This window comes from Microtus pennsylvanicus, chromosome 5 (assembly GCF_037038515.1).
Source record: "Microtus pennsylvanicus isolate mMicPen1 chromosome 5, mMicPen1.hap1, whole genome shotgun sequence".
Taxonomy (NCBI): Eukaryota; Metazoa; Chordata; class Mammalia; order Rodentia; family Cricetidae; genus Microtus; species Microtus pennsylvanicus.
The window spans coordinates 121,182,641-121,202,510 of NC_134583.1; the positions used below are offsets into that span (position 1 = coordinate 121,182,641).

The 19,870-nt window shown below is 53.8% G+C and overlaps 1 protein-coding gene across 1 annotated transcript; it reads right to left on the reverse strand.

The window, feature by feature from the left end:
- Window positions 1-250: 250 nt before the first annotated feature.
- Window positions 251-19,397, reverse strand: Loxl4 (lysyl oxidase like 4). The gene is made up of 15 exons (XM_075974128.1): window positions 19,277-19,397; window positions 15,097-15,393; window positions 14,398-14,576; window positions 13,374-13,579; window positions 12,054-12,092; window positions 11,687-11,906; window positions 10,877-11,063; window positions 10,597-10,751; window positions 9,806-9,973; window positions 8,931-9,093; window positions 6,280-6,523; window positions 5,055-5,170; window positions 4,280-4,416; window positions 3,825-3,936; window positions 251-1,476 (listed from the first exon to the last, which is right to left on the reverse strand). The coding sequence occupies exons 2-15, from the start codon at window positions 15,374-15,376 to the stop codon at window positions 1,406-1,408; spliced, it is 2,277 nt and encodes a 758-aa protein (XP_075830243.1). The 5' UTR covers window positions 15,377-15,393; window positions 19,277-19,397; the 3' UTR covers window positions 251-1,405.
- Between the last annotated feature and the right edge of the window lie 473 nt (window positions 19,398-19,870).

Here is a 19,870-nt window from a genome sequence, read left to right on the forward strand (position 1 = left end):
GGGCATCTTGTAAAACAGCTCTGTCTGCTCCCATTCATTTGGTTTTGTAGCCTCTATTATAAAAGTTTACGGTCTTTGGATTGTACCTTCTTACTCCTTCCCATCACCTCTCAACCTTTCTGACCCTAGTTTCAGTTGAGCCTGGGGTAGAGGGTGGTAAACAGCCTGGTCCAGCTCTGGAGGGAAGAGGGCAGAGTGCAGGGCACTGGAAGCTGCAGGAGCACAACTGGGCTAGTCTTTGTAATGAGAAAACTTTATTGGAAAGACTTAGAAGGATCATCTGTGCGCATGTCAGTAGAGAAAAGGTCCAGACATGCCCTAGAAGACCCTGGGGTCTTATATCACCTGAGCAAGAATGGAGCACAGCCACTTCACATGTGGTCGGTGGCCTTTCCCAGGCTCGGCCCTTGACTAAATTAAGAGTTCTCGCTTCTGATTTCCTCAGTCTTCTTTTCCTAACTCTACCAGACCTGTCTTTTGTATTCCTGCAGAGTGACTTGATTGACACTTTCTTCCCAATTGCAAAAGTTTGTTTAAGGTGAAGTGGCCTTGGTTAAATCTGAAATTTAGGCTAACCCTGTGATGTGAGTGATCCTAACAGACAGGACTGCCTGCCAGATGTGGAACATGCTGCTGGCTCCTTTGGCAGAGGCCCTGACAGAGACAGAGTTTATGTGACCTCAGCTGTCTTCTTGATCTCTCGCTGCTCTGCAGGAAAGGCCCTGTCTTGCCATTCCTGTGAGACTTGTCTCCCACCTCAGCCCCAGTAATGAGGGGTGGTTGATCCATCAGGAAATGGAGGGAGGCCTGAGGGTTCAGGGGTATTAGAGACACCTGGTGTGGGACAGAATGAAGAAGAGGCTTCAGAGGTTGAGGTGTGAGTTCTAAGTGGGAATAAGGTGGGGGACTGCATTCACCAACTTCTATGCCAGGTGTGACTTTGACACCGTTATTTGCACAAAGTTCGTTACAGAGAGCTGACACCACTTCTTGTGTTCTTTGGTCCTCTGTCCTCGCTCCTCCAAGACATCTAAGTGGTCCTCAGAGCACCTCAGATGGGGCCTTGGCCACAGTTCATCCCTACGGAACTTAGAGCTCCTGAAACTGAGAACTGTGCATCAAGTTTTAAAACAGATTGAGTCTCCTTAAGGAAGAGAAGGCTTAGCTGGCCAAAGCTTCAAGGCCATGCTATATAGGCCATAGGCACTAGGAAGAGGCTTAGAGCCATCCTGAGAGTGCTGCCATCCAGGGTGGTGATCTGGCCATCAAAAGGCTTCCTGAGCAGGTTCTCGGTGCTCCTTGTCACTGGCCCCTTGTCCTGTGCGCCGGGGCTCTGTGAAGGGCACGGCTCCCGTAAGCTGAGGTATCTGGTGTGTAGCTGAGCTGGGACTGTGCAGTACTGGCTTCAGATCAGGTTGTTCCTGAGTCGCTGTTCCTGCTCCAGGGAGAGCTCTGCATTGGGTCGGTAGGAATCTCCTGGGGGCCAAAGGAAAATAGCTAAGTAGCCAAACCCACAGCAGCCCCTTTCCATCCGGCCAGTCATGGGCACAGACACGGTCTATCGAGTGGGAAGGGCTAGCTAGTGCTTTGTTCCCTCTCCAGGTTCATTCCGTGCCCTGGGAACTGGCCACCCTACTTGCCTTGTCCCTGGTTTCTACCTGGAAACTCAACAGCAACAGGAGGTTGGGAGTGGGTGGAGAGGCCAGCCATCTCCTCTGCTGTGGGTCTGGAGTGGCAGGGATTGCCCGGGACTATAGCTCCAACCTGCTTCACCTTCCCCAATGGTGCTAGCTGTTGCCTGGCTCCCAGATGCCCCTTCCCCCTGCAAGCTTACAGGGGATAGTAGTTTTCCATTCCTTTATCCCTGGGCTCAGCGTCACTTGCTTCCTAGTCCTCTAAAGTGCTCCTGTCACCTAGCTTCAGGTGCACTGCAGTGAGCTCTCACGTTTGTGTGAGGACTCTGTTGGGCTCTACCTCCTGGCATTGTTTTTCTGTTCTTCATCACTGCCCTGGTTCCCTGGCAGGCCAAATATGGAGGCTCTGTCGTCTCAGTTCCTTTCACATTCTTGTCAGCAGAGTTTACTCAGTTACCCAGATGTGAAGCTTAAATGCTCCTTCTCATTCTCCCCCAGAGAGTTACTTTGAAAACAAATGAGACCAGGGATGTAGCTCAGTGATAGGATGCCTGCCTAGCCCATGGAATACGCGCCTATGTGAACTCAATACCATGGAAGAAATTTGAAAACAAACATTGTTCCTTGACTGGAATTTGTCAGTGTGGTTCCTAGAAGCCCATGGGATGTAGGCATCAGTGTCCCTGTTTCAGAGATGGAAAAACCAGGAATTGCTCCCTGTCGCTGAATCAGGACCCCAACCCTGGTGCCTTGTTATCCCAGGGCCTTGGAATCCCAGGGAATGCTTCATCACAGCACAGCCTCCTATAGCCCCTCCCTGGAGAGCACTTCAGTGATCTGTTTCTAGAAAAGAAAACTACCCAGGCAGAGCAGCACGTGCCTGTCCTCAGTAATGCCTGGACCGGGGAGGCTGAGGCAGAGAATGCTCCAAGTTCAAGGCCAGCCTGAACTGCATACCAATACTTTTCAAACAACAAAATTTTTTAATTTTAAAGGAAAAAAATCTGTAGCTGGAGGAATAGCTCATCAGTAAAGTGTGTACACTGCTCTTGAGGTCCTGATGTTGGCTCCCAGCACCACACTGCAGGGCTTACAATGGCCTGTAACTCCAGTTCAGGGCAATCCAATGCCTCGAGGCTCCATGGGCACTTTGCACTTGTGCATATACCTTCAACCACACACACAAAGTATGAAGAAGGAGGAGGAGGAGAAGAGGAAGAGGAGGAAGAGAAGAGGAGGAGAAAGAAGAAGAGGAGGAGAAGGAGAAGGAGGAGAAGAAGAAAAGAAGAAGAAGAAGAGGAGGAGGAGAAGGAGAAGAAGGAAAAAAACCCTCAGGTTGCAATTTCCTGTCTTAAAGAGTGGTGTAGTGGGCCGGGTTTAGAAGGCAGTCACATAGGATGCTCTTTGTCTTCTCTAACTCCCCCTCTTCCAGAACCCCACTCAAATGCCTCTTCCTGACATCTAGCCTCCAGGTTTTGCTTGCTTCCCAGCTACTTTATACCCTTTGGGGGAGGCTCACCATATTAGGGTTATCTGTTTGTATGCCTGTACCCCCTCTGCTGATTCTACTGTCTGAGCCTGATCAACACAGTTAGGGTCTCCAAACATTGACAAGAAAGGCCAGCTCAGCACACACACACCCTTAGCAAGTCTAGACACTGCTCAACTATAGGATGAAGGATTCTGTACAAAAGGCAGCTGCTTCCTTCCTCTGCCCAGCTTATAGCTAGAGGGAACAGTAGAGACCAAGGGGAACTTTCCCTGAGAAGGCAGCAGTTCAGGAAAACTACAGGAAAGAGGGCACGGATGACAGGAAAAGCATTTTTTTTTTCTTTGAGACAAGGTTTCTCTACATACTCTGGCTGTCCTATGTAGACCAGGCTGGCCTTAACTCAGTGGTCTGCCTGCCTCAGCCTCCCAAATCCTGGGATTAAAGGGATGTACTACCACACCCTGCCAGGAAAAGAAAATCTTGCTGTGGCTTGAGAGGATAGGAAAGATTCTGAGACTGGAAATTCACTTTACAGTCAGTCATTCATAACGGGGTGTAGTCGCTGGGTGGAGAGGTTGACGGTCCGACCAGTGTCATCCCATCCATAGCCATCTATGCATACCACAAGTCACACCCAGGTACCTAGAGAGTTTCCCAGCTCCCTCCTTCGTAAGCCGTGGTCACCGCGGCTGAGTTACCTGTATGGCAGTTGTGCAGCCAGACTCTCTGTCCGTCATACTTGCAGCGGCAGCGCACCATGTTGTTGGAGAAATCGGACTCCGCCACATCGTTTGTGGGGTTCACAACCACCTGCAGGGGAGGGGACAGCAAGGTAGGCGATGTGCTTTCTGAGTGAGTTGACGTGGAGGGTTCTTTACACCTTGCCTACTATTTTACAGAGCTGCCTTTCTGTACCCTGATGTGCTGGTCCATAGTCACCCTCAGGAAGTGCACATCAGCGTCCTCTTCCAAGATGAGGACTAGGAATTGCCCAGTGTCCACTGAATAGAGACCCAAGCCCAGAGCTTCGGCATTCCCGTGAGGGCTCATCCCCTACAACACAGCTCCTCAAAGGGACAGATCTGCTGGATCCCACGGGAAACCACCTTCCTCTGAGCCCGGAGCATCTGTAGCTGCTGGGAATTGACCTTACCTGGAAGATGTAGTCCCCTGGACGAACATCTGTGATATCCACCCACTGGCAATCGATGTCATGCCGGTATGTGTCCCAGCAGCCTACAGCCACTCCCTGTTCCCCAAAGTTGGCACACGCATAACGCCGCTGCACTCCTGTAAGGGAGAGTACGTAATTATGGCATCAAGAAGGCACGTGTGACCAGGCATTGCGTGGTCCTTCGTAGGCTTCAGCAGTTAGTCTTCACACTGGCTTTACCACCTCTGGACTTGTGCCAGGTGCATGAGTTTGGGGGCTATGGTTCAGTTAAATGACTAGCCCGAGTATAGAATCATGTTAGCTGAATTTGGCGCGGGCAAACTACATCTGTGACGAGGACAGTGACGCTTTGGATGCTCTAGTAAAACTCTCTGTTGGCCTAAGAAGTGTGGGTTTTGATTCCGTCCACCAGTCCTCAGAAGGTCTGGTGTTTACCCGGTTACATTACTAAGGGATCAGACTGTGGGGTACAAGCAGGAAATAACACATTCCCTGCCCTCCGAGAGCTGCTGAACGTGTTGAGTCTTTTAAGGTGGTACAGAGTGCTGAGAATTGAGAGGAAATGAGAACTTTCCGCCAAAGGTTTCAGAAGGCAGAAATTGAAGTTTCTGAATTGCCCTGAGTGCTATTGCCAAGCTGTACTCTTCAGAAGCCTGGGGCTAGTGAGCAGGGAAGAGAGGAGCTTGACCCCAAAGGTACTTGAGAGATCCGTTAAGAGTGCCACAGGAGGCTACGTGAATAGGAACCCACAAACCTGTGGGGCAGTTTGTGTCTTCTAGACAGAAGCTGGCCTTATGCCCCTCAGCCACTTTGGAGCCATTGAGCGTGAGCAGGTCATAATGGGTGAAGACTTCAATGCTGTGGTAGTGCCTGAGGAAGAAGCAGAGCTGTCAGCCCCACGGCGACAGGAGTGGGTCATCTGGAGAGGTTAGCAGGGAAGGTTGAGGCCCCATCATTACCCAAGGAGGAAAGTCATAATCACAGGGCAGTGCCCTTCCCAAACCCAAGATTAGCATGCTCACAGACTTCTTTGCTGACACTCCAGCCTGTCAGGCAGCAAGGCTCAGCTGTCCCCTTTACTCGGAATCTTAATTCAGGTATGTTTTAAAAAAAAAAAAAAGTACAAACAGCCCCTGGCAGCCTTCAGAAGGTTGGGACTTTGGCTCTAGGATCCAAGGCAGAGGTGGGGTTGGGAGGCGTTGGCCCAGAGATGGCCTCATAGTGAAGAAGATGGGGAGAGAATTTACTCTGCTCCGTCAGCCTGGGACCAAATTGCTGCCATATTTTCCAATCCAGTGGTAATGGCAGCTCTGTGTGTGTTACCAGAAAAGGTGCTTATTAACTCAGTCAAGGCCAAGTCCCCAAATCGCTGCCCATTCCTCTCAGCTTTTCCTACACATGGCTATGTCCTGAAAGAAAATAGTACAAATCCCTCCCACTCCACCTCCGTCACAGACATTGCCTCTCCTCTTTCTGGTCTGGAGCTTCCTTACAAGAAAGGATGCTCATCGTCTCCTTTTGTACCAGACTGTTCCCTGCCATTCTTTTGAGGCTTCGCCTTATTATTACAGAAACCTGCCAATCTCTTCTGCAGAGCAACCATTCTATTTGGAGTCTCCAGGTTTCTGGGGTCCCCATTTTACTTAGCTTCTGAAGACTGGGGCCACCTAAGGTCCAGTATGGGAAATGTGTAACACCATGCTAACAGACCAACTGCTGGCAATCACATCTCTTTGTAATATTGCTGTGGGCAATTGGCCCCATGCGTGCCATCCACATGGTTACATCCAAGGAAGGGGTGTGGGGGCAGGTAGATGCTCCAGGGATTCCCCTTGTCTCCTGGAGTAAGGCTAGCCAGGAGGCTAGAAAAGCAGACTTAACCAGGAATTTACCTGAGGCCAGGGAAAACCAAACTGTTTAGTCCTGGGACTCCATTTTCGTCCCTCACTCTCTAGAGCCAAGTGTGGGCCTATACCAACCTGTGGCACTGGTGCCAAATCCAGCTGTGGCGACCAGCCTTGGGACGGAAGTCGGCCCGGCCAAGGTTGTAGATCTGTGAGGAGAAGCGCAGCAAGCGCCGGTGTCCGTAGGGCCAGTCCATGAGGTCAGCAGACTTTGAGAGGCAGTTTTCCTCATGCGCACAATACAGCATGCTGAGCGGACGGTCCTCCAAGTAGGCCGTCTCTTGTACCAGCTGGGCATTCATCACAAGGTCTGGGGCAGCTGGGCGGTAGGGGGCAAGGTGGGGGGCGCAATGAGAAGGCAGCAGAGCCTGCCCTCCAGCCTGAGCACAGACTCGCCCCCAGACTACCGAAGGAGCACCGGACAAGGGCAACTGAGTCAGGGGATGTGAGTTTTCATGATAGGCAGCTCCGCTGTCATGGTGGAGGTTGCTGGTTTGGAGCCAGCCTTCACCATTCCTGAGTTTCTGACTGTGCTATCATTTACCAGCTCTGTGACTGTTTAATGCTTCTGTGTCTCATGTTTGCCGTCTACAAGGTGGGAATCATATTGGTAATATTAATAGGTACTATCTGTAATGGACGTAGCACATTGTCCTGCAGTAAATAGGAAATGGATGTAAGCTATTATTTATTTTGTAAAATGCTTTTTTTAAAAAATTGTACAAAGTGCTTTCAAGTAGCTTAGTGGGTAAGAGCTTTTCTAAGGCTTTACTGATACCTAACTTGGTTGTTTCAGCCAAGTCCTGTCTTTTCCTGGGCCTCAGTCTCTTGGTGGCTCTTGGAGCCAGAGGACCAGATTGGAAAATGAAGGACTTGGTCCTGGAGCCTGCCCCTCAACTGTGCTGTCCAGGCTGCTGCAGTGTGGTCCCATGCTCCCTCTAGTTGGTCCATTCTAGCCTAGCCACTACCACAGGCGTCCCAGGCACCTGGAGGGCTGCTCTGCATGCATGAGGCCAACCTGAGGTCAGCAAGATGGCTCAGCCAGTAAAAGTGCATGTCCGGCTACCTGAGTTTAATCCTTATATTCCAAGTGGAGAGAACTGACTCTCAAAAGTTACATGCATACCTCCCCCCACACACACAATAACAATAATCTTAGTTTTTTTTAAAAAAAAAAAATCTGGTGTGCCTAAGTCTCACTAGTCAGCTCAGCCTCTCTCTTCCCCTTTAAGGGGCTCTTGCTTCTGAAGCCTTTACCCTTGCTGGCCTTAAGCGTGGAGACTGGTATGAGGTAATCCATTGCTGTATGGCCTTCCTCACAGCTGTGGGGGGTTTAGCTATCTGGGCCGAGGCAGCTGGGGGAAAGGCTCTGTGTGGGTAAGAGCCGATGGGAACACTGGCTTGTGTGTCAGGCCAGGCTGGGAGTGTGCTACGCTGCACGATGCCTGTTGTGTCGAGAGCGGATGGGACACTGGCTTGTGTGTCAGAGCAGGCTGGGAGTGTGCTACACTGCATGACGCCTGTTGTGTCGAGAGCGGATGGGACACTGGCTTGTGTGTCTGGCCTTGCTGGGAGTGTGCTACACTGCACGATGCCTGTTGTGTCACTCAGTATTCATGCACTTGGACTTCCTGTGGCTTCTGTTGGAGAAAGCCAGGATAGGGCCACTGACAGACCTGAGCTCCTGAAGGAAAGGAGAGCATTCAGAGGGAGGGAGGGGAAAACAAAAAAGAGGGAGAAAAACGGGGGGAGAGAGAGAGAGAGAGAGAGAGAGAGAGAGAGGGAGGGAGGGAGGGAGGGAGGGAGGGAGGGAGGGAGGGAGAGAGAGAGAGAGAGGGAGGGAGTGATAGAGACAGAGAGAGACAGGGGGGAGGGATGGAGAGAGAGAGGAGGTGGGGTGAGTACAAGCTGCTGGTTGGCCACCTGCCCAGCTGTTAGCACCAGATGTGCTCAAGAAGACAGCTGCCCTGGAGGAAAGGGAAAGCCTGAGGTTGCCAAGCAGGGGGACTGAGAGCAGGTAACCAGCATGCCATGAGGTCTGGGTGGAGAGGGCACCACTGACATCCTGTCTCCTTCAGGGGAGGGTGAGAAGGGTGGGCCCAGGGTTCTCCCAAGGGCGTGATCACTGACGGGTTAAGATGTCTTAGGGTTGGAGCGTGGCTGGGAAGAAGGTCAAGTGGCCTCCGGGGTTGGTGCCAGCCTGCAGCCTTTGGGCTGGATGTAATTATCTTGGCTCCGGCCGTGTTGGTCAGTGTCAAACAGACGCTGCTACCCTGAGAATCTGGGTCTGTGGGGTGAACTCTTGCCACAAAATAATCTTGTCCTCGAGCCTGCTGGGTAAATGCCATGGCTTGGCCCTAGGCTCTGGTGTGCCTCCCATTTGCATATCCTCTACAGCGCATTTCAAAGTATTTCCTACAAACAGCAATCGATTCATTTTCTGTTGTAACTCAGCACACACGCAGTTCCTAGAAAAGCCATTCCCCTCACTAAATGGAATGGCGGCCGCCTTTCCGGTTCTGTTCCACTCTTCTAAAGCTGTTGTTCACGATCCCCAACTCAAAAGCCCTCTTTTAGTTCCTTGTGCTTTTGTGTTTTTCAATTTTCAGTCTCACAGAGACTTCAAGAGGGAGGTGGGCAGGGCAGGCTTTCAGCTGCACAGCTGGCGAATAGGGAGCTGCTGTGTCCCGTCCCTGACCCTGTCACCCACCCGTCCCATCACTCACTGTTCATGCAGGCGACCCCTGCTGAGAAGCGTCCTGGGCCATGGGAGCAGTGCACAGGCCCATGCCTCTGACACTGCTGAAGGGCCAGCTCTGTGCCCAAGCAGCGAACCCCGCTCATCACCACTTCCTTGGCCTCTGGTGTTCCCTGCCAGTACCAGGTATCCTAGGAAGACAGCCAGCATCCTTCAATCAGAGCAGAGACAGACTGCGATGTACGTCATTCCAGTGCCTCCATCACGCCATCCCCACCAGACAGTCCGGCACAGGCTGTAAAATCTCATGGGCAATCCATGTCACATTTGGACCCCTCTGATATTAAAAGTCTATGTCATTGGGGCAATTCCCTGCTGCCTGTGACACTGCCCTGTCCACCTCCAAGAAGGCAGCACTGCTGCTTGATCAGGACAAGCCGGATCCCTCATTCCTGCATCAGGTAGTGTGCCCCCATTCCCATCTGCTCCTCTCACCCCAACCAGGGCAGAGCCCAGGCCTCTGAGTGAAGTCTGCCCCTGCACCGCCCAGCAGCAGGCCCGTTGGCTATGATGATTTTTGCCCCTGCAACATTTACCCTTGCACTATGCAGCCTTCTCTCCGGAGAGCACACTGCATCCCCAGGCCTCTCATTTCCTCAACTGAGTCAAACTTTTGCTGGCCACAGACCTAGCTAACTGTATTCCCCACAGATGAAGATAGACAGCAGGCCATCTGAGCAGGCTTCCCTCAGCTGGGCTCTTACCTATCACAGCATCCCCAACCCTCATAGTTTCACTCAGTGAGTGACTGCTGAATGAAGGAATGGCCAGCAGCTCTGGCAGAGTTTAGTCCTGCTAGCCCGTGGGGCTGAGGCATTACAGGAGGAGGCAGCGGGAGCCTACCTTGATAGCGAAGTTGGCATATCCCAGGCCAAGTTGTCGGCAGGTAACCATGGCTTCCATGAGCCCCCAGTGGTCACTGCATACAGTCCCCCAGCGTGGGACCCCATTCACCTCCACCTGCACCTCCACCACTCCCTCTTCATGGTTGCGCCCGCCAGCCAAGCGCACCTATAAAAGTCAGAGGTGTTCAAGGGAAGAAGCCAGGATTGCAGGCTGGGAGACAGACTTAGCCACCACTGCCACCCGTCTCCTCTGGTAAGAGCTTAGTTCTTTAGCTAGTGTGTGATAGCCCTGCACGCTAAAGAAATCTGACTTTGAGTGCTTGTGGCAGGGGTTTCTGTCCTGGTGCTTGCCTTCCTCCTACCGAATCCTCCCACCATTAGTGATGACTGTTTGCCAAGGGTGTTTGTAACTGCCACTTTGTTGACTGTCACTGCTTTAGAGAGTCAGCACCATTTTCCAAGATGCCAGCAGTTTTGCCCACGGTCCCCAGTGCCACTCCCCAGCACTGCTTTCAGAGGGCCCTGGCTTAAAGCACCTTCCTTCTCAACTTTGCTCAGGACCTGGGAGTGTGAGGCAGTGTGTTTGCCATAAAGTCCCACGTCTCTCTGCCATCCAGGGCAATATATGTGGGGCCAGGTGATGGAAGAGAGTTCTTCAGGCCAGCCCCAAGGGCACTTGGATCACCACAGCAGAAGCAGTAGCTGTTCTGAACCCCTCCCCCTGGCTCCAGGTTATGCCCTGGGGGCTGCCCAGACCCTGCCTGAGGACATGCTCAGACCTAAACCCACCTGATTTTGAAAGCCCATGTCGGGGATGTTGCACCTGACAGCAGCGTCATTTGTATGTTGACAACCATTCTGGGACCCTTCTAGGGCAAGGCAGTCACTCAGGGCCCGCTCATACCCCCGGCAGCGTACCTCGCTCAGGTGGATGGGTCCTAACCCTGCAGGGAAGAGCGTACTGTGTGAAGCTCTTCTAAATCACACCCGTGACTTTTCTGTTCTGGGCCACCAAGACAGCCAGCGGCATATCTGGATCCCCCTACATACCCCATACCTCCTTGCTCACCTTGGCCCAGCTGGGCCCCAAAAAGGGCCTCCCGGGCAGAGCCAAAGCCAAGCTGACGGCACACAACGCTGGCTGAGATGAGGTTCCACCTGTGGTCACACACTGTGCCCCACTGGCGGTTCACGAGCACTTCCACACGGCCCTCACCCACCTGAGCCCCAGAGCGCAGGCGCACCTTCAGCTCCTGCTAAAGAGGAGAAAAACGGCTTCAGGAAGGGCAGCCAGGGGCACTGAGCCACAGGGTGGACTTTGGCATGGGGCTCCTTCAAGCTTCAAGGCCAGAGCCAAGGCCCAGTTTCTAATCCTGCCTTTGACTTCCCACAATTATCCCTTTTCAGCCTCTGCTTCTTCAGTGACGTGGGGGAAAAGGAGATGGGTTCCCTCTTTTTTTTTTTTTTTTTTTGTGTGTGTGTGTGTGATTGGGTTTCTCTGTGTAGCTTTGGCTGTCCTTGAACTCACATAAAGCTGCCTGTCTCTGCCTCCTGAGTGCTGGGATTAATGGAATGTGCCACCACTGCCCGGCTCTCGCCTACTTTTTTTTTTTAACAAAAGGCCAGGCTCAGGTTCAATACCTTCACTTCTGCAGCTACAATTTAATTACAATTTAATTAATTCACAGTTGTCTTCTATCTATGGCAAGTGATGTCAACTTTCCATCTCTGGTGGGATGATAAATGATCTTCTTTTTAAAAAAAAACCCAAGGTTCTTTAATTCTGTGAACCCAGCTCCTCTCTCCTCTACCCACTGGGCAGGGCACTGCTGAGAAGGATTGCCACCTTCAGGCTGGTCAAGGGTACCCTAGGGCCTACCTCTGCATGGGACTCCTTGCGCCTGGGCTTCGACTTCTGTGGGCGAAAGCGGGGCCCCGGCACACAGCTGACCACAGCGTGCATGCCGCCTGGACAGGCTGGCCGAAGCTTGCCCCTTCCTGGAGCCACCTGTATCTGGCACTTGGCCAAGTGGGGCTCTGTCCCCAGACAGTCAACCCGATGAATCCAGAAGGAGTTCTTCTTTGTCAGGCTATTCAGCCTAGAAGACAAGGAAGTATGAGTGGAGGGCTTGATTGGGAATAAGGGAGCTCAGGGGAGAAGGGGAGAGAAAGAAAAGGGATCAGAGGAGGAGGGGGAGGCACTTCATGCCACATGCATGTCTACCCCCTAAAATGCCCCTCCTCACCTAGACTTGGGATCCTTCATCTTCAGATTCCAGACTTTTCTGTGGTAGAGAAAAGAGATACGGTGTGGGGGGGGGGGGGCTGCAAGAATCCTCCGCCCCCCACTTGGTTCCTCAGTTCTGAAGTTTATAGCAGACTTCACAGCTCGTAGACTTTCCCCCAGATCTTCTCCTCCCCATCCCTCTTCCTCTCTTTCTTTTCCTCTCTGTTTCTCCCTCTAAAGTCTCCACTGTGGCGAGGCTGCCATGGAATAAGCAACTCATTCTTGCCACTCCCAGTTCACACAAAGGGATCCTTCAGGGGGTCCCTGAGAGAAGAGAGCTGGGAAAGGCCCCTTGAGAACAGTGGCAGTGGAGAGCCTTGTTGGGGGGATTGGGGCAGGGACTGCCATCCAGGCTGTAACCAGGGCTGCTCTGCTGAAGGGCAGTAAGTCAGCAGGGCCTGATTTGCAGTCACCAGGTGGTGGGGAGCCAGGGGCCCATGTCACCATCATCCCCAGGACAGAGTCACGTGGCTGCTCACCATGCTTTTGATGCAGAACCAGGCTGCTCTAAGCCAGAAGCAAGGGACTTGCAATGGCCTAGATGAAGCCTGGCAACCCAATAGGGGTGGGGCAGCTGCATGATTCACAGGCCCCCAGGGGGAGTCCTCTGTCTTGAGAAAGGCTTGAGGGTGTCACTGACACAGCTGGTAGGACTGGGGTGGTGGGGGTTATTTATGGAGTCGATGTGATCTTCTGTGACAGTTTGGCCACATTTCTGACAGAGTATTTTTATGTCTCCTTTACGCAAACACCCCACCCAGGGCCCTTGCTTATATGCAACCCAGTTATGGTCTGGCTGGAATCAGAGCAGGAGTTCCCGGGACAGCTCAGAGTCCCAGCAGAGGCCATGTCTACCCCAACCAGAACTAGTTCCTGATGGAGCCAAGACCAGGATACAGTCTGTCTACACTGTAAGGACCTTCAGTAACGTCCTTTTAACTGGGGACACAAAGTTTCCCATTCAATAGTATTCATTGGGTACCACATTCGGTTCTTTCTATTGGTTTGGCAAGTGTGGACTTTACTTTCTGACCACTTCTAGATGATTCTCAGGACCTCGAAGTTCCTTGCTCACTCTTAGCTATCTTGAAGGGTCCATAACTCAGCAAGTCCAGGAGATGCCCTCAGTTGGTGTGTTTTCCTCCAACACGTGAGGACTGCTCTGCCACAGACCTCCACCCCATCCGTGTGGCCCTCCAGAATCTCACTGAACCCTTCAAGGTTCACGCCACGCACACGCAAACACACAGGACCAGCTTGGCAACCCTGCCCCTCCTACCTGTAGTAGTGGTGGTTGACAGGTACCTGGCTGGGAAAGCCCAGCATCCCGCACACAACCCTGCTGTTGTTCATGGTCCAGCCCTGGTCACACACCTGCCTCCAGTGGCCCTCGTACCGCACCTCCACAGCCCCCTCAGTCACAGGGCTGTGCCTTTTGGCACTGGCGAGAATGGGTTTGAGCCGCACCTCTTCCAGCCGCTGGCCCTGCAAGGCATAGAGTCACGTCACCACAGGCCAGGTCCCTAGAGTCCTGTAGGCCCTCTGTAAGCCTCCTGTAGATAGCTGCAGATCTTCCTGAGAAAGCCAGGTTCAGAACCATCTTCCCTCCCCTCATTGTCAGGTCCAGAGAGAGGGAAGCATTTGCTGAAGGCTACAGGGGAAGTGGGAGCCAAAGTCTTGGTTCGTCTAGCTCCTCTCCCTCCTCTTTTCAGATCTATCAAACTGGGGTCAAGACAGGCGCCCTTCGAGGATGGGGGTGTTTGCTGAGCATGGAGGGGTCTTCCCTGTGCCACCCAGACAAGAGCTGAAATGGGCACAAACTGTTGCCTGAGACCATCCTCTGTATCCTGTGGACCCACCACCCTATCCCTGAGTGACTTAAACCAGTGTGGAACCCCCATGGTGGCCCATTGTAGATCCAGTGTGCCAGGGCCAGCTGTCCTCAGGCAGAGGCTGCCTGGCAGCAGAGGGTGGGAGCCAGCTTGCTACCCTGCCCATTACTGTTGTTTGGCTTGGGCTGTTTTTAGCTTGGGGTTGTTTGTGCTGGGAAGAGGCAGCAATTGTGGCCAAGCCTTGTGGGTGAAGCAGCCCCCTTGCCCCACGTCCCTCATGGGGAACAGCTTCTGAGGTTCCCACCAGGCCGAGCGTCTGGTCCCTTGACTGGTTCTTCACTAAGCTGAGGTCAGGATTGCTGCTCAGCCCAGCGCTCTTCATTCCTTCTCCTTCCTCCAGGCTCACCCTGCAGGAGGCTTTCTGCTCTGCCCAGCCCTCAGCTCAGGACGGGACCTGGACAGCCTCCTCACCTGGGGCCCAAGGGCATTGGAGACCTTCTCAGAGTGGTAGCCACGCTGGCGCTGTGGGTGGCATACCACCCCAACATCTTCCGAGTGTCTGCAGTCGCTGACGCCCCAGCCGTTAGATGTGCACTGGTCCAGGGTGTTCTCGGTGCCCAAACAATGTACATTGTCCAGCCAGATGGGGCCTGCGGGGGAGGGGAGGGGAGCTCAAGGATGAGGGGAGAGACACCCTTCTCCTGGGTGGGACCCTACACTATCAAATACTGAGGCGCAAGGGAGAAGAAGGGAATTGGTTCTCTGGGGGGGGGGGGCGTCTTAGTATTCACACCCCTGCCCACTGCCTGCTTCATCTTGGAGTCGGGTCCACAGAAACTGTCTGGATAGTGGTAGGTCGATCTAGTGATCAGACCCACCTGTTCATCTGTCTGTCCTTCTGTCTGTCACTGTCTAAACACCCACTATATGCAAATCACTCTGCTCAGAGAAGTTACAGTTAGTGATGGTGCTGCTGGTAATCCAAGGGAGACTGGAAAGGTCAGAGCCGAGGTCCTCTGCAGCTCTACTTAGGAAGGCTCTTCAAGAGGACATTTGAACTGAGTGGGCTTCTAGAAAGTTCTGTTGGCGCCTCAGGGAGCCTTGTCCTAAGAGAAAGAAGCTGGCTCCCATCTCTTTGCATCCTGTGGGGCGGTGTCTCCCGTCACTCACCCTCCCCTTGGCCATACTTGGCACTGTGTGCCCAGGTCAAGGCTGACTCAAAACCCAGCTGCCGGCAGGCCACTGTAGCCTCCTGGAGAGCGAAGTCATCATCACACACAGTGCCCCACTGGCCCTGGTGCAGCACCTCCAGGCGGCCCTCCTCTGGCCTGTTTGCTGGACCCACCAGCCGGAGCTTCTTGGTGCCTGATGACTGTGGCCTGCCAGAAGGTGCTTGGCCTAGCAGCAGCAGCAGGAACAGAGAGAAAGTGACTGGTGGGGGCCACATCATGGTGACTTCAGGGGCACCTGGGGAAGGAACAGACAGTGATCACCACACCACCTATCCTCACGGCGTGTAGGCAAGAAGAGGAAAGGCCTGCTCACCAAATGCTGTCCCTGGAGCTTCCACAGTACTCTCAGGCGAGACGCACCTGCCTAGTGATAACACACTTGTCTGCCATCTGATGTTTCTGGCACCCCAAGTTGAGGGTAAAATGCTACTCCTGAACCCACAAAAAGGTGCATGGAATGCTGGGGTAGGAAGGAATATTCAGGGGAGTCAGGGCTCTTCCATTGCTACCATATGGCCTGGCCTAGCCATTTATTCCAAGGTGAGGAGGCTGAGCCAAATCTCACCTGCTGTCTCCTCTGGTTTGGGTGGCCTGGCCTGACAGCCACAGCCCAGGCTCAGGCAGCTGTGTGGCCCGTGCATTGTTTACACTTTTGGGAGGAACCTGGCTTGGGGCCACTTATTCAGCCAGGTGTAGGGACATGGAAGTGAAGACATTATATGCTCCTCACCTTCACTACACACAGAAGGGGATCTGGGGGAGGCTTTTAAAGAAGAGATGTGTAAGCTGGGCGTGGGAGCTCCCACCTATAATCATAGTACCTAAGAGATAAAGGCAGGAAGGTCAAGTGTTCAAGGTCAGCCTCAATTACCTGATGAGTTCAAGACCAGCCTGAACCACATGAGACCCTGTCTCAAAAACCAATGAATAAGAGTTCTCCCAGGCTGGAAAGGGAGCAGTCCAGCTGGAGAGGGCAGGGTGGGCAAAAGAAGGAAGAGGGAAAGAAGTTAAGCAAGAGTAGAGCAGGAGATGCCCACCTGCCATGCCTGCCTGAGATTTGGAAGGGGAGGGGAGGTGCAGGCAGGTCCCAGATGGTCAGGGGTGTGTGTGCCTCACAGAGCGTGTTCCCTTCATGTTGTAAAAAATGAGGAACCCTGGGAGGGTTCAGGCAGGGACACATACATTAGAGGGAGGGTCAAGCTGCGTCCCTTAGTCCTGGGACTGGAGAGCGGGGCAGGACACAGAGATGAACCATGGCTGAACACAGCTACGAGAGTCTCTGAGGCCCCCACTGCTGACTTTCCTCCACCCTGGCTCTGGAGGTCACTATGGGAGTGGATGGAGAAGACTGACACCCTGCCAGTGCTGTGTCTTCTGAATGGTAAACACACACAGAGAGAGAGAGAGACAGAGACAGAGACAGAGAGACAGAGAGGATCTTGCTATTTAGCTAGAGCTGGCCTTGAGTTTGGGACCCTCCTGCCTCTGCTTCCCAACTCCCAGGATTACAGATGTGCCAGGACAGCTGGCCTCTTGGGGATTATCAGTTAGGCCAGGTGTTGAGGCACAGAAGGGAAGACATTAAACACTACTCCTTAGCCTTGCCACACACAGAGCAGGAGGACTGGGAAGGCTTTTAAAGGCAGGACAGGTCAGCCAGGAATGGGAGCATCAGCATGTAATCCCAGCACTTGGGAGCATGGAGGCAGGAAGATCCAGAGTTGAAAGTCAGCCTTAGCTACCTGGCAACCCTGCTCATGAGGGAGCTCATGAGCCAGAGTAGAGAAGGTCCTGGACCCTGCCACTCCAGTCCCCAAGGATGGCATCCAGCTGTGGTGAGGACTTCCTCTGTATCCCTGGTGCCCAGAATGGTGCCAGATGTGAAGATGGCACTCCAAACCATCAATGGTTGCCTGTGTGTGAGGTGCCATGGCATGGAGCTTGAGTCTTGAGACAGGGGAGTCAGACTGCCTGAGTTCAAATTGTCTAGACAACTTTGCACCTCAGTATCCCCTCTCTGTAAGATGGGGGTGACAACATCTACAATAAGTCAAATACAATGACAACAGTCAATAAGACTGCTCACTGGACGGACCCACACTGGTCTCTTAGAAGAGGAACTTGCAGCAGTGAGCTATCAATAGCACCACGGCAGCTTGAAAGAACCGCTGATCTCCACTGTCCAAGTGTGGTCCCTAGACTCACCCCTGTCCTTTCCCCTACACCATGAAGTCAGACTCCCCCTGCCCCATTGGCCACTGAGGCTGGGCCCCTGCCATCGTCCACTGGCCCTGCTGCACTCTCTTCCAGATGCCAACCCTGGCCTAGTGTCACCGCAACTCAAGGGCCCAGGGGGCTGCTAGCTGACAGCCAGCAGAATGCTCTCTGCTGCTTCCCCGTGTGCCCCTTTCCTCCTGCTCGCTCCTCTGAGGAGGTGGGCACCAAGGTTTGAGCCACACCCAAGTCACCCCAGACAGAGAGCATTCCCTCCCCCAAGGAACAAGAGGGGATGAGAAGCTCTGGTCTGGCAGCCTGGGGCCACTGGGTCTGAGCTGAGAGGCAGCTGCTCTCCCGACAGGAAGCAGAGAACTAACTGCCATCAATGGCAAGGGTCCAGGTGTCTCGGTTTGCACACCTGTAAGAGGAGCAGTGGTCCTAGGGTGTAACATGTTATTGGGGGTCTCCGATGGGCTGAGCTGTTCTGTTTTGGGGCTTGTGGCTAAGGTCCACACAGCATGGAGGAGGTCTCCTCAGAAGGCATGAGACAGGGATCTTCTGCAGCAAGAGCCTGGGCTCTAAGCCAGGGCAGTGCTCTTCTGTTCAAGCTACCAGGAGGCAGACCCTGGGAGGTGTCCGCCCCCCATATTTCCCACCCACTCCGGGATCCCGTAACTGTTACTCACGCCAAACTCTTCTCATCATCTCCCCCAAAAGAGCCTTCATCTCCAAGAGCTCAAGATTTTGCGCCTGTTGCTCATTCTACTCAGATTGTTAAACTCCTACACACACTTCAACACCCAGTTCAAATGCTACCCCGTCCAATAAGGCCTCCCAGTATCCACAGAACTGAGTGCAGAAGGAGGGCAAGCTGAGAATTAGCCCTTGGAGAAGGAAGCAGTCTCTTTTCCCAAAGGAAAAAGGGAATGAGCGGGGGAGGGAGCTGGGAGACAGAATAGGAATGCCCGTTAGAAGCATGTCAGAGTAGGCATCTTAATTTCACAGATGGAAAGGTAAGGCACAGAGAAATGAAATAGCCGGACTGGCCAGGAGTCAAACAGGCCACCTGGCTCCAGGCTGGACTCTCAAAACGGCAGAGTGAGGGATGCTGGATCAGGGAGGGAGAGACAAGGTGACTGGCGCGCCACCTTTTGCTGGTCAGGGCTCTGGTGTAGGCACCAGTCCTGCCTGCTGCCCAGGGGCAGATCCAGGACCCTGGCAGGCCCGGGCTGAGCACCTGTGCTGGTAGGGAGAGCTGGCAAAGGGCGATTGCCTGAAAGAGGAGCACAAGAACGTGGGGGAAGCTGTCTTGGAGCTCCAGCTGTCGGTCACTTCTACTCCTTTCTCTGCAGCTCTCTGGGACCTGCTCTGGGCTCTGCACCCTGGCGGCATCATTGTCGTGGGTAAAGCAGAGCCTAAAAATGGGCCTCCACCTGTATAGGGTTGGGGAAGGTGGGGCTTGAAACCCTGTGCCTACATTCCCTCTTTCACCTCGTCTCCCGCAGTCAGCTCTGGGTAGGTAATTGGGGAGCCCAGCTCTGCCCTGGTGCTTAGTACCCTAAGTCACAGGAGTGACATCTGGTTCTATACAGGTTTTACCCTGTCCCTAGCATTCTTGCAGGGTGAGAAATGATTACACAAGTGTGTTCACAAACCTAGCACACAGATTCCCTCGGGCCAGGGCGCACCACCCATGTAGCCTTGGACTGACTCCCCCCAACTTGGGCACTTGTCTAGTGGAGAAGCAGGTGGTGACCCGGGGGCTAGGCCGACATGTCCATGGGGTCCCTCATCCCTCATAGTCCCTCGGAACCCTTAGAGGCCTGCCCACCCGCGAGAGACAGAAGGAAGGACAGAGAGCAAGAGGCAAGCCGGAGGAATCCCGTCAAGTTGGAGCTCACCGGCTGGGTCCGGAGGTTGGGGCTGGGCCGGCGCCGCAGCCAAGCAGCGCTAACGGGCCTCTCGGGGCGCCCTGGGGGCTTTTATCCGCCAGTCTCCCGCCCCCAGTCGGGGCCTTCCCCGGGGAGGCCGCTGGCCCCGCCCCGGGCGCGCCTGTCTGCACGGGCGCCCCGCCCGGCCGGCCTTCAGCCAGGCAAGCAGTTCGGGACAGGGCCAAGCCGGGAAGTCCCGGGCGCTGTGGGGAGCACAGGGGGTTGGTTGATAGAGTCCCGGGAGAGGTGCGATGGGGGCGAGGATCAGGTCTGCGAGTCCCGTTGCAAGCGCGGTTTCCTCCTTTGTCTCATATGAGATCAAGAGTGTGTCCCTTTGACCTCGTGGCACTGAGCTCCCCACAGCTTTAGGTCTGGATCCCGTGGGCTGCTTATGCTGGACAATGCAGGTGCCCCTTTGGGGTGAGCTCCCTGTTCCAGTTGAGTGATAGGATACTGCTGCTTGAGTAACGGGGTAGCAGCTCTGTGACCTGAATGCAGGTTCACTGAATGCAGCCTGAGAGGTGCTCTGCTCACTGTGAGACAGGAGACAGGACTTGCTTCCCA

Coding starts and splice junctions, on each gene's coding strand:
- Loxl4 (XM_075974128.1), bottom strand. CDS start 15,376: ATGATGTGGCCCCCACCAGTCACTTTCTCTCTGTTCCTGCTGCTGCTG. Junction 11,064..11,686: donor GCAAGGAGTCCCATGCAGAG/GTAGGCCCTAGG, acceptor TCTCCTCTTTAG/CAGGAGCTGAAGGTGCGCCT. Junction 4,417..5,054: donor AGACACAAACTGCCCCACAG/GTTTGTGGGTTC, acceptor TCTCCCTTACAG/GAGTGCAGCGGCGTTATGCG.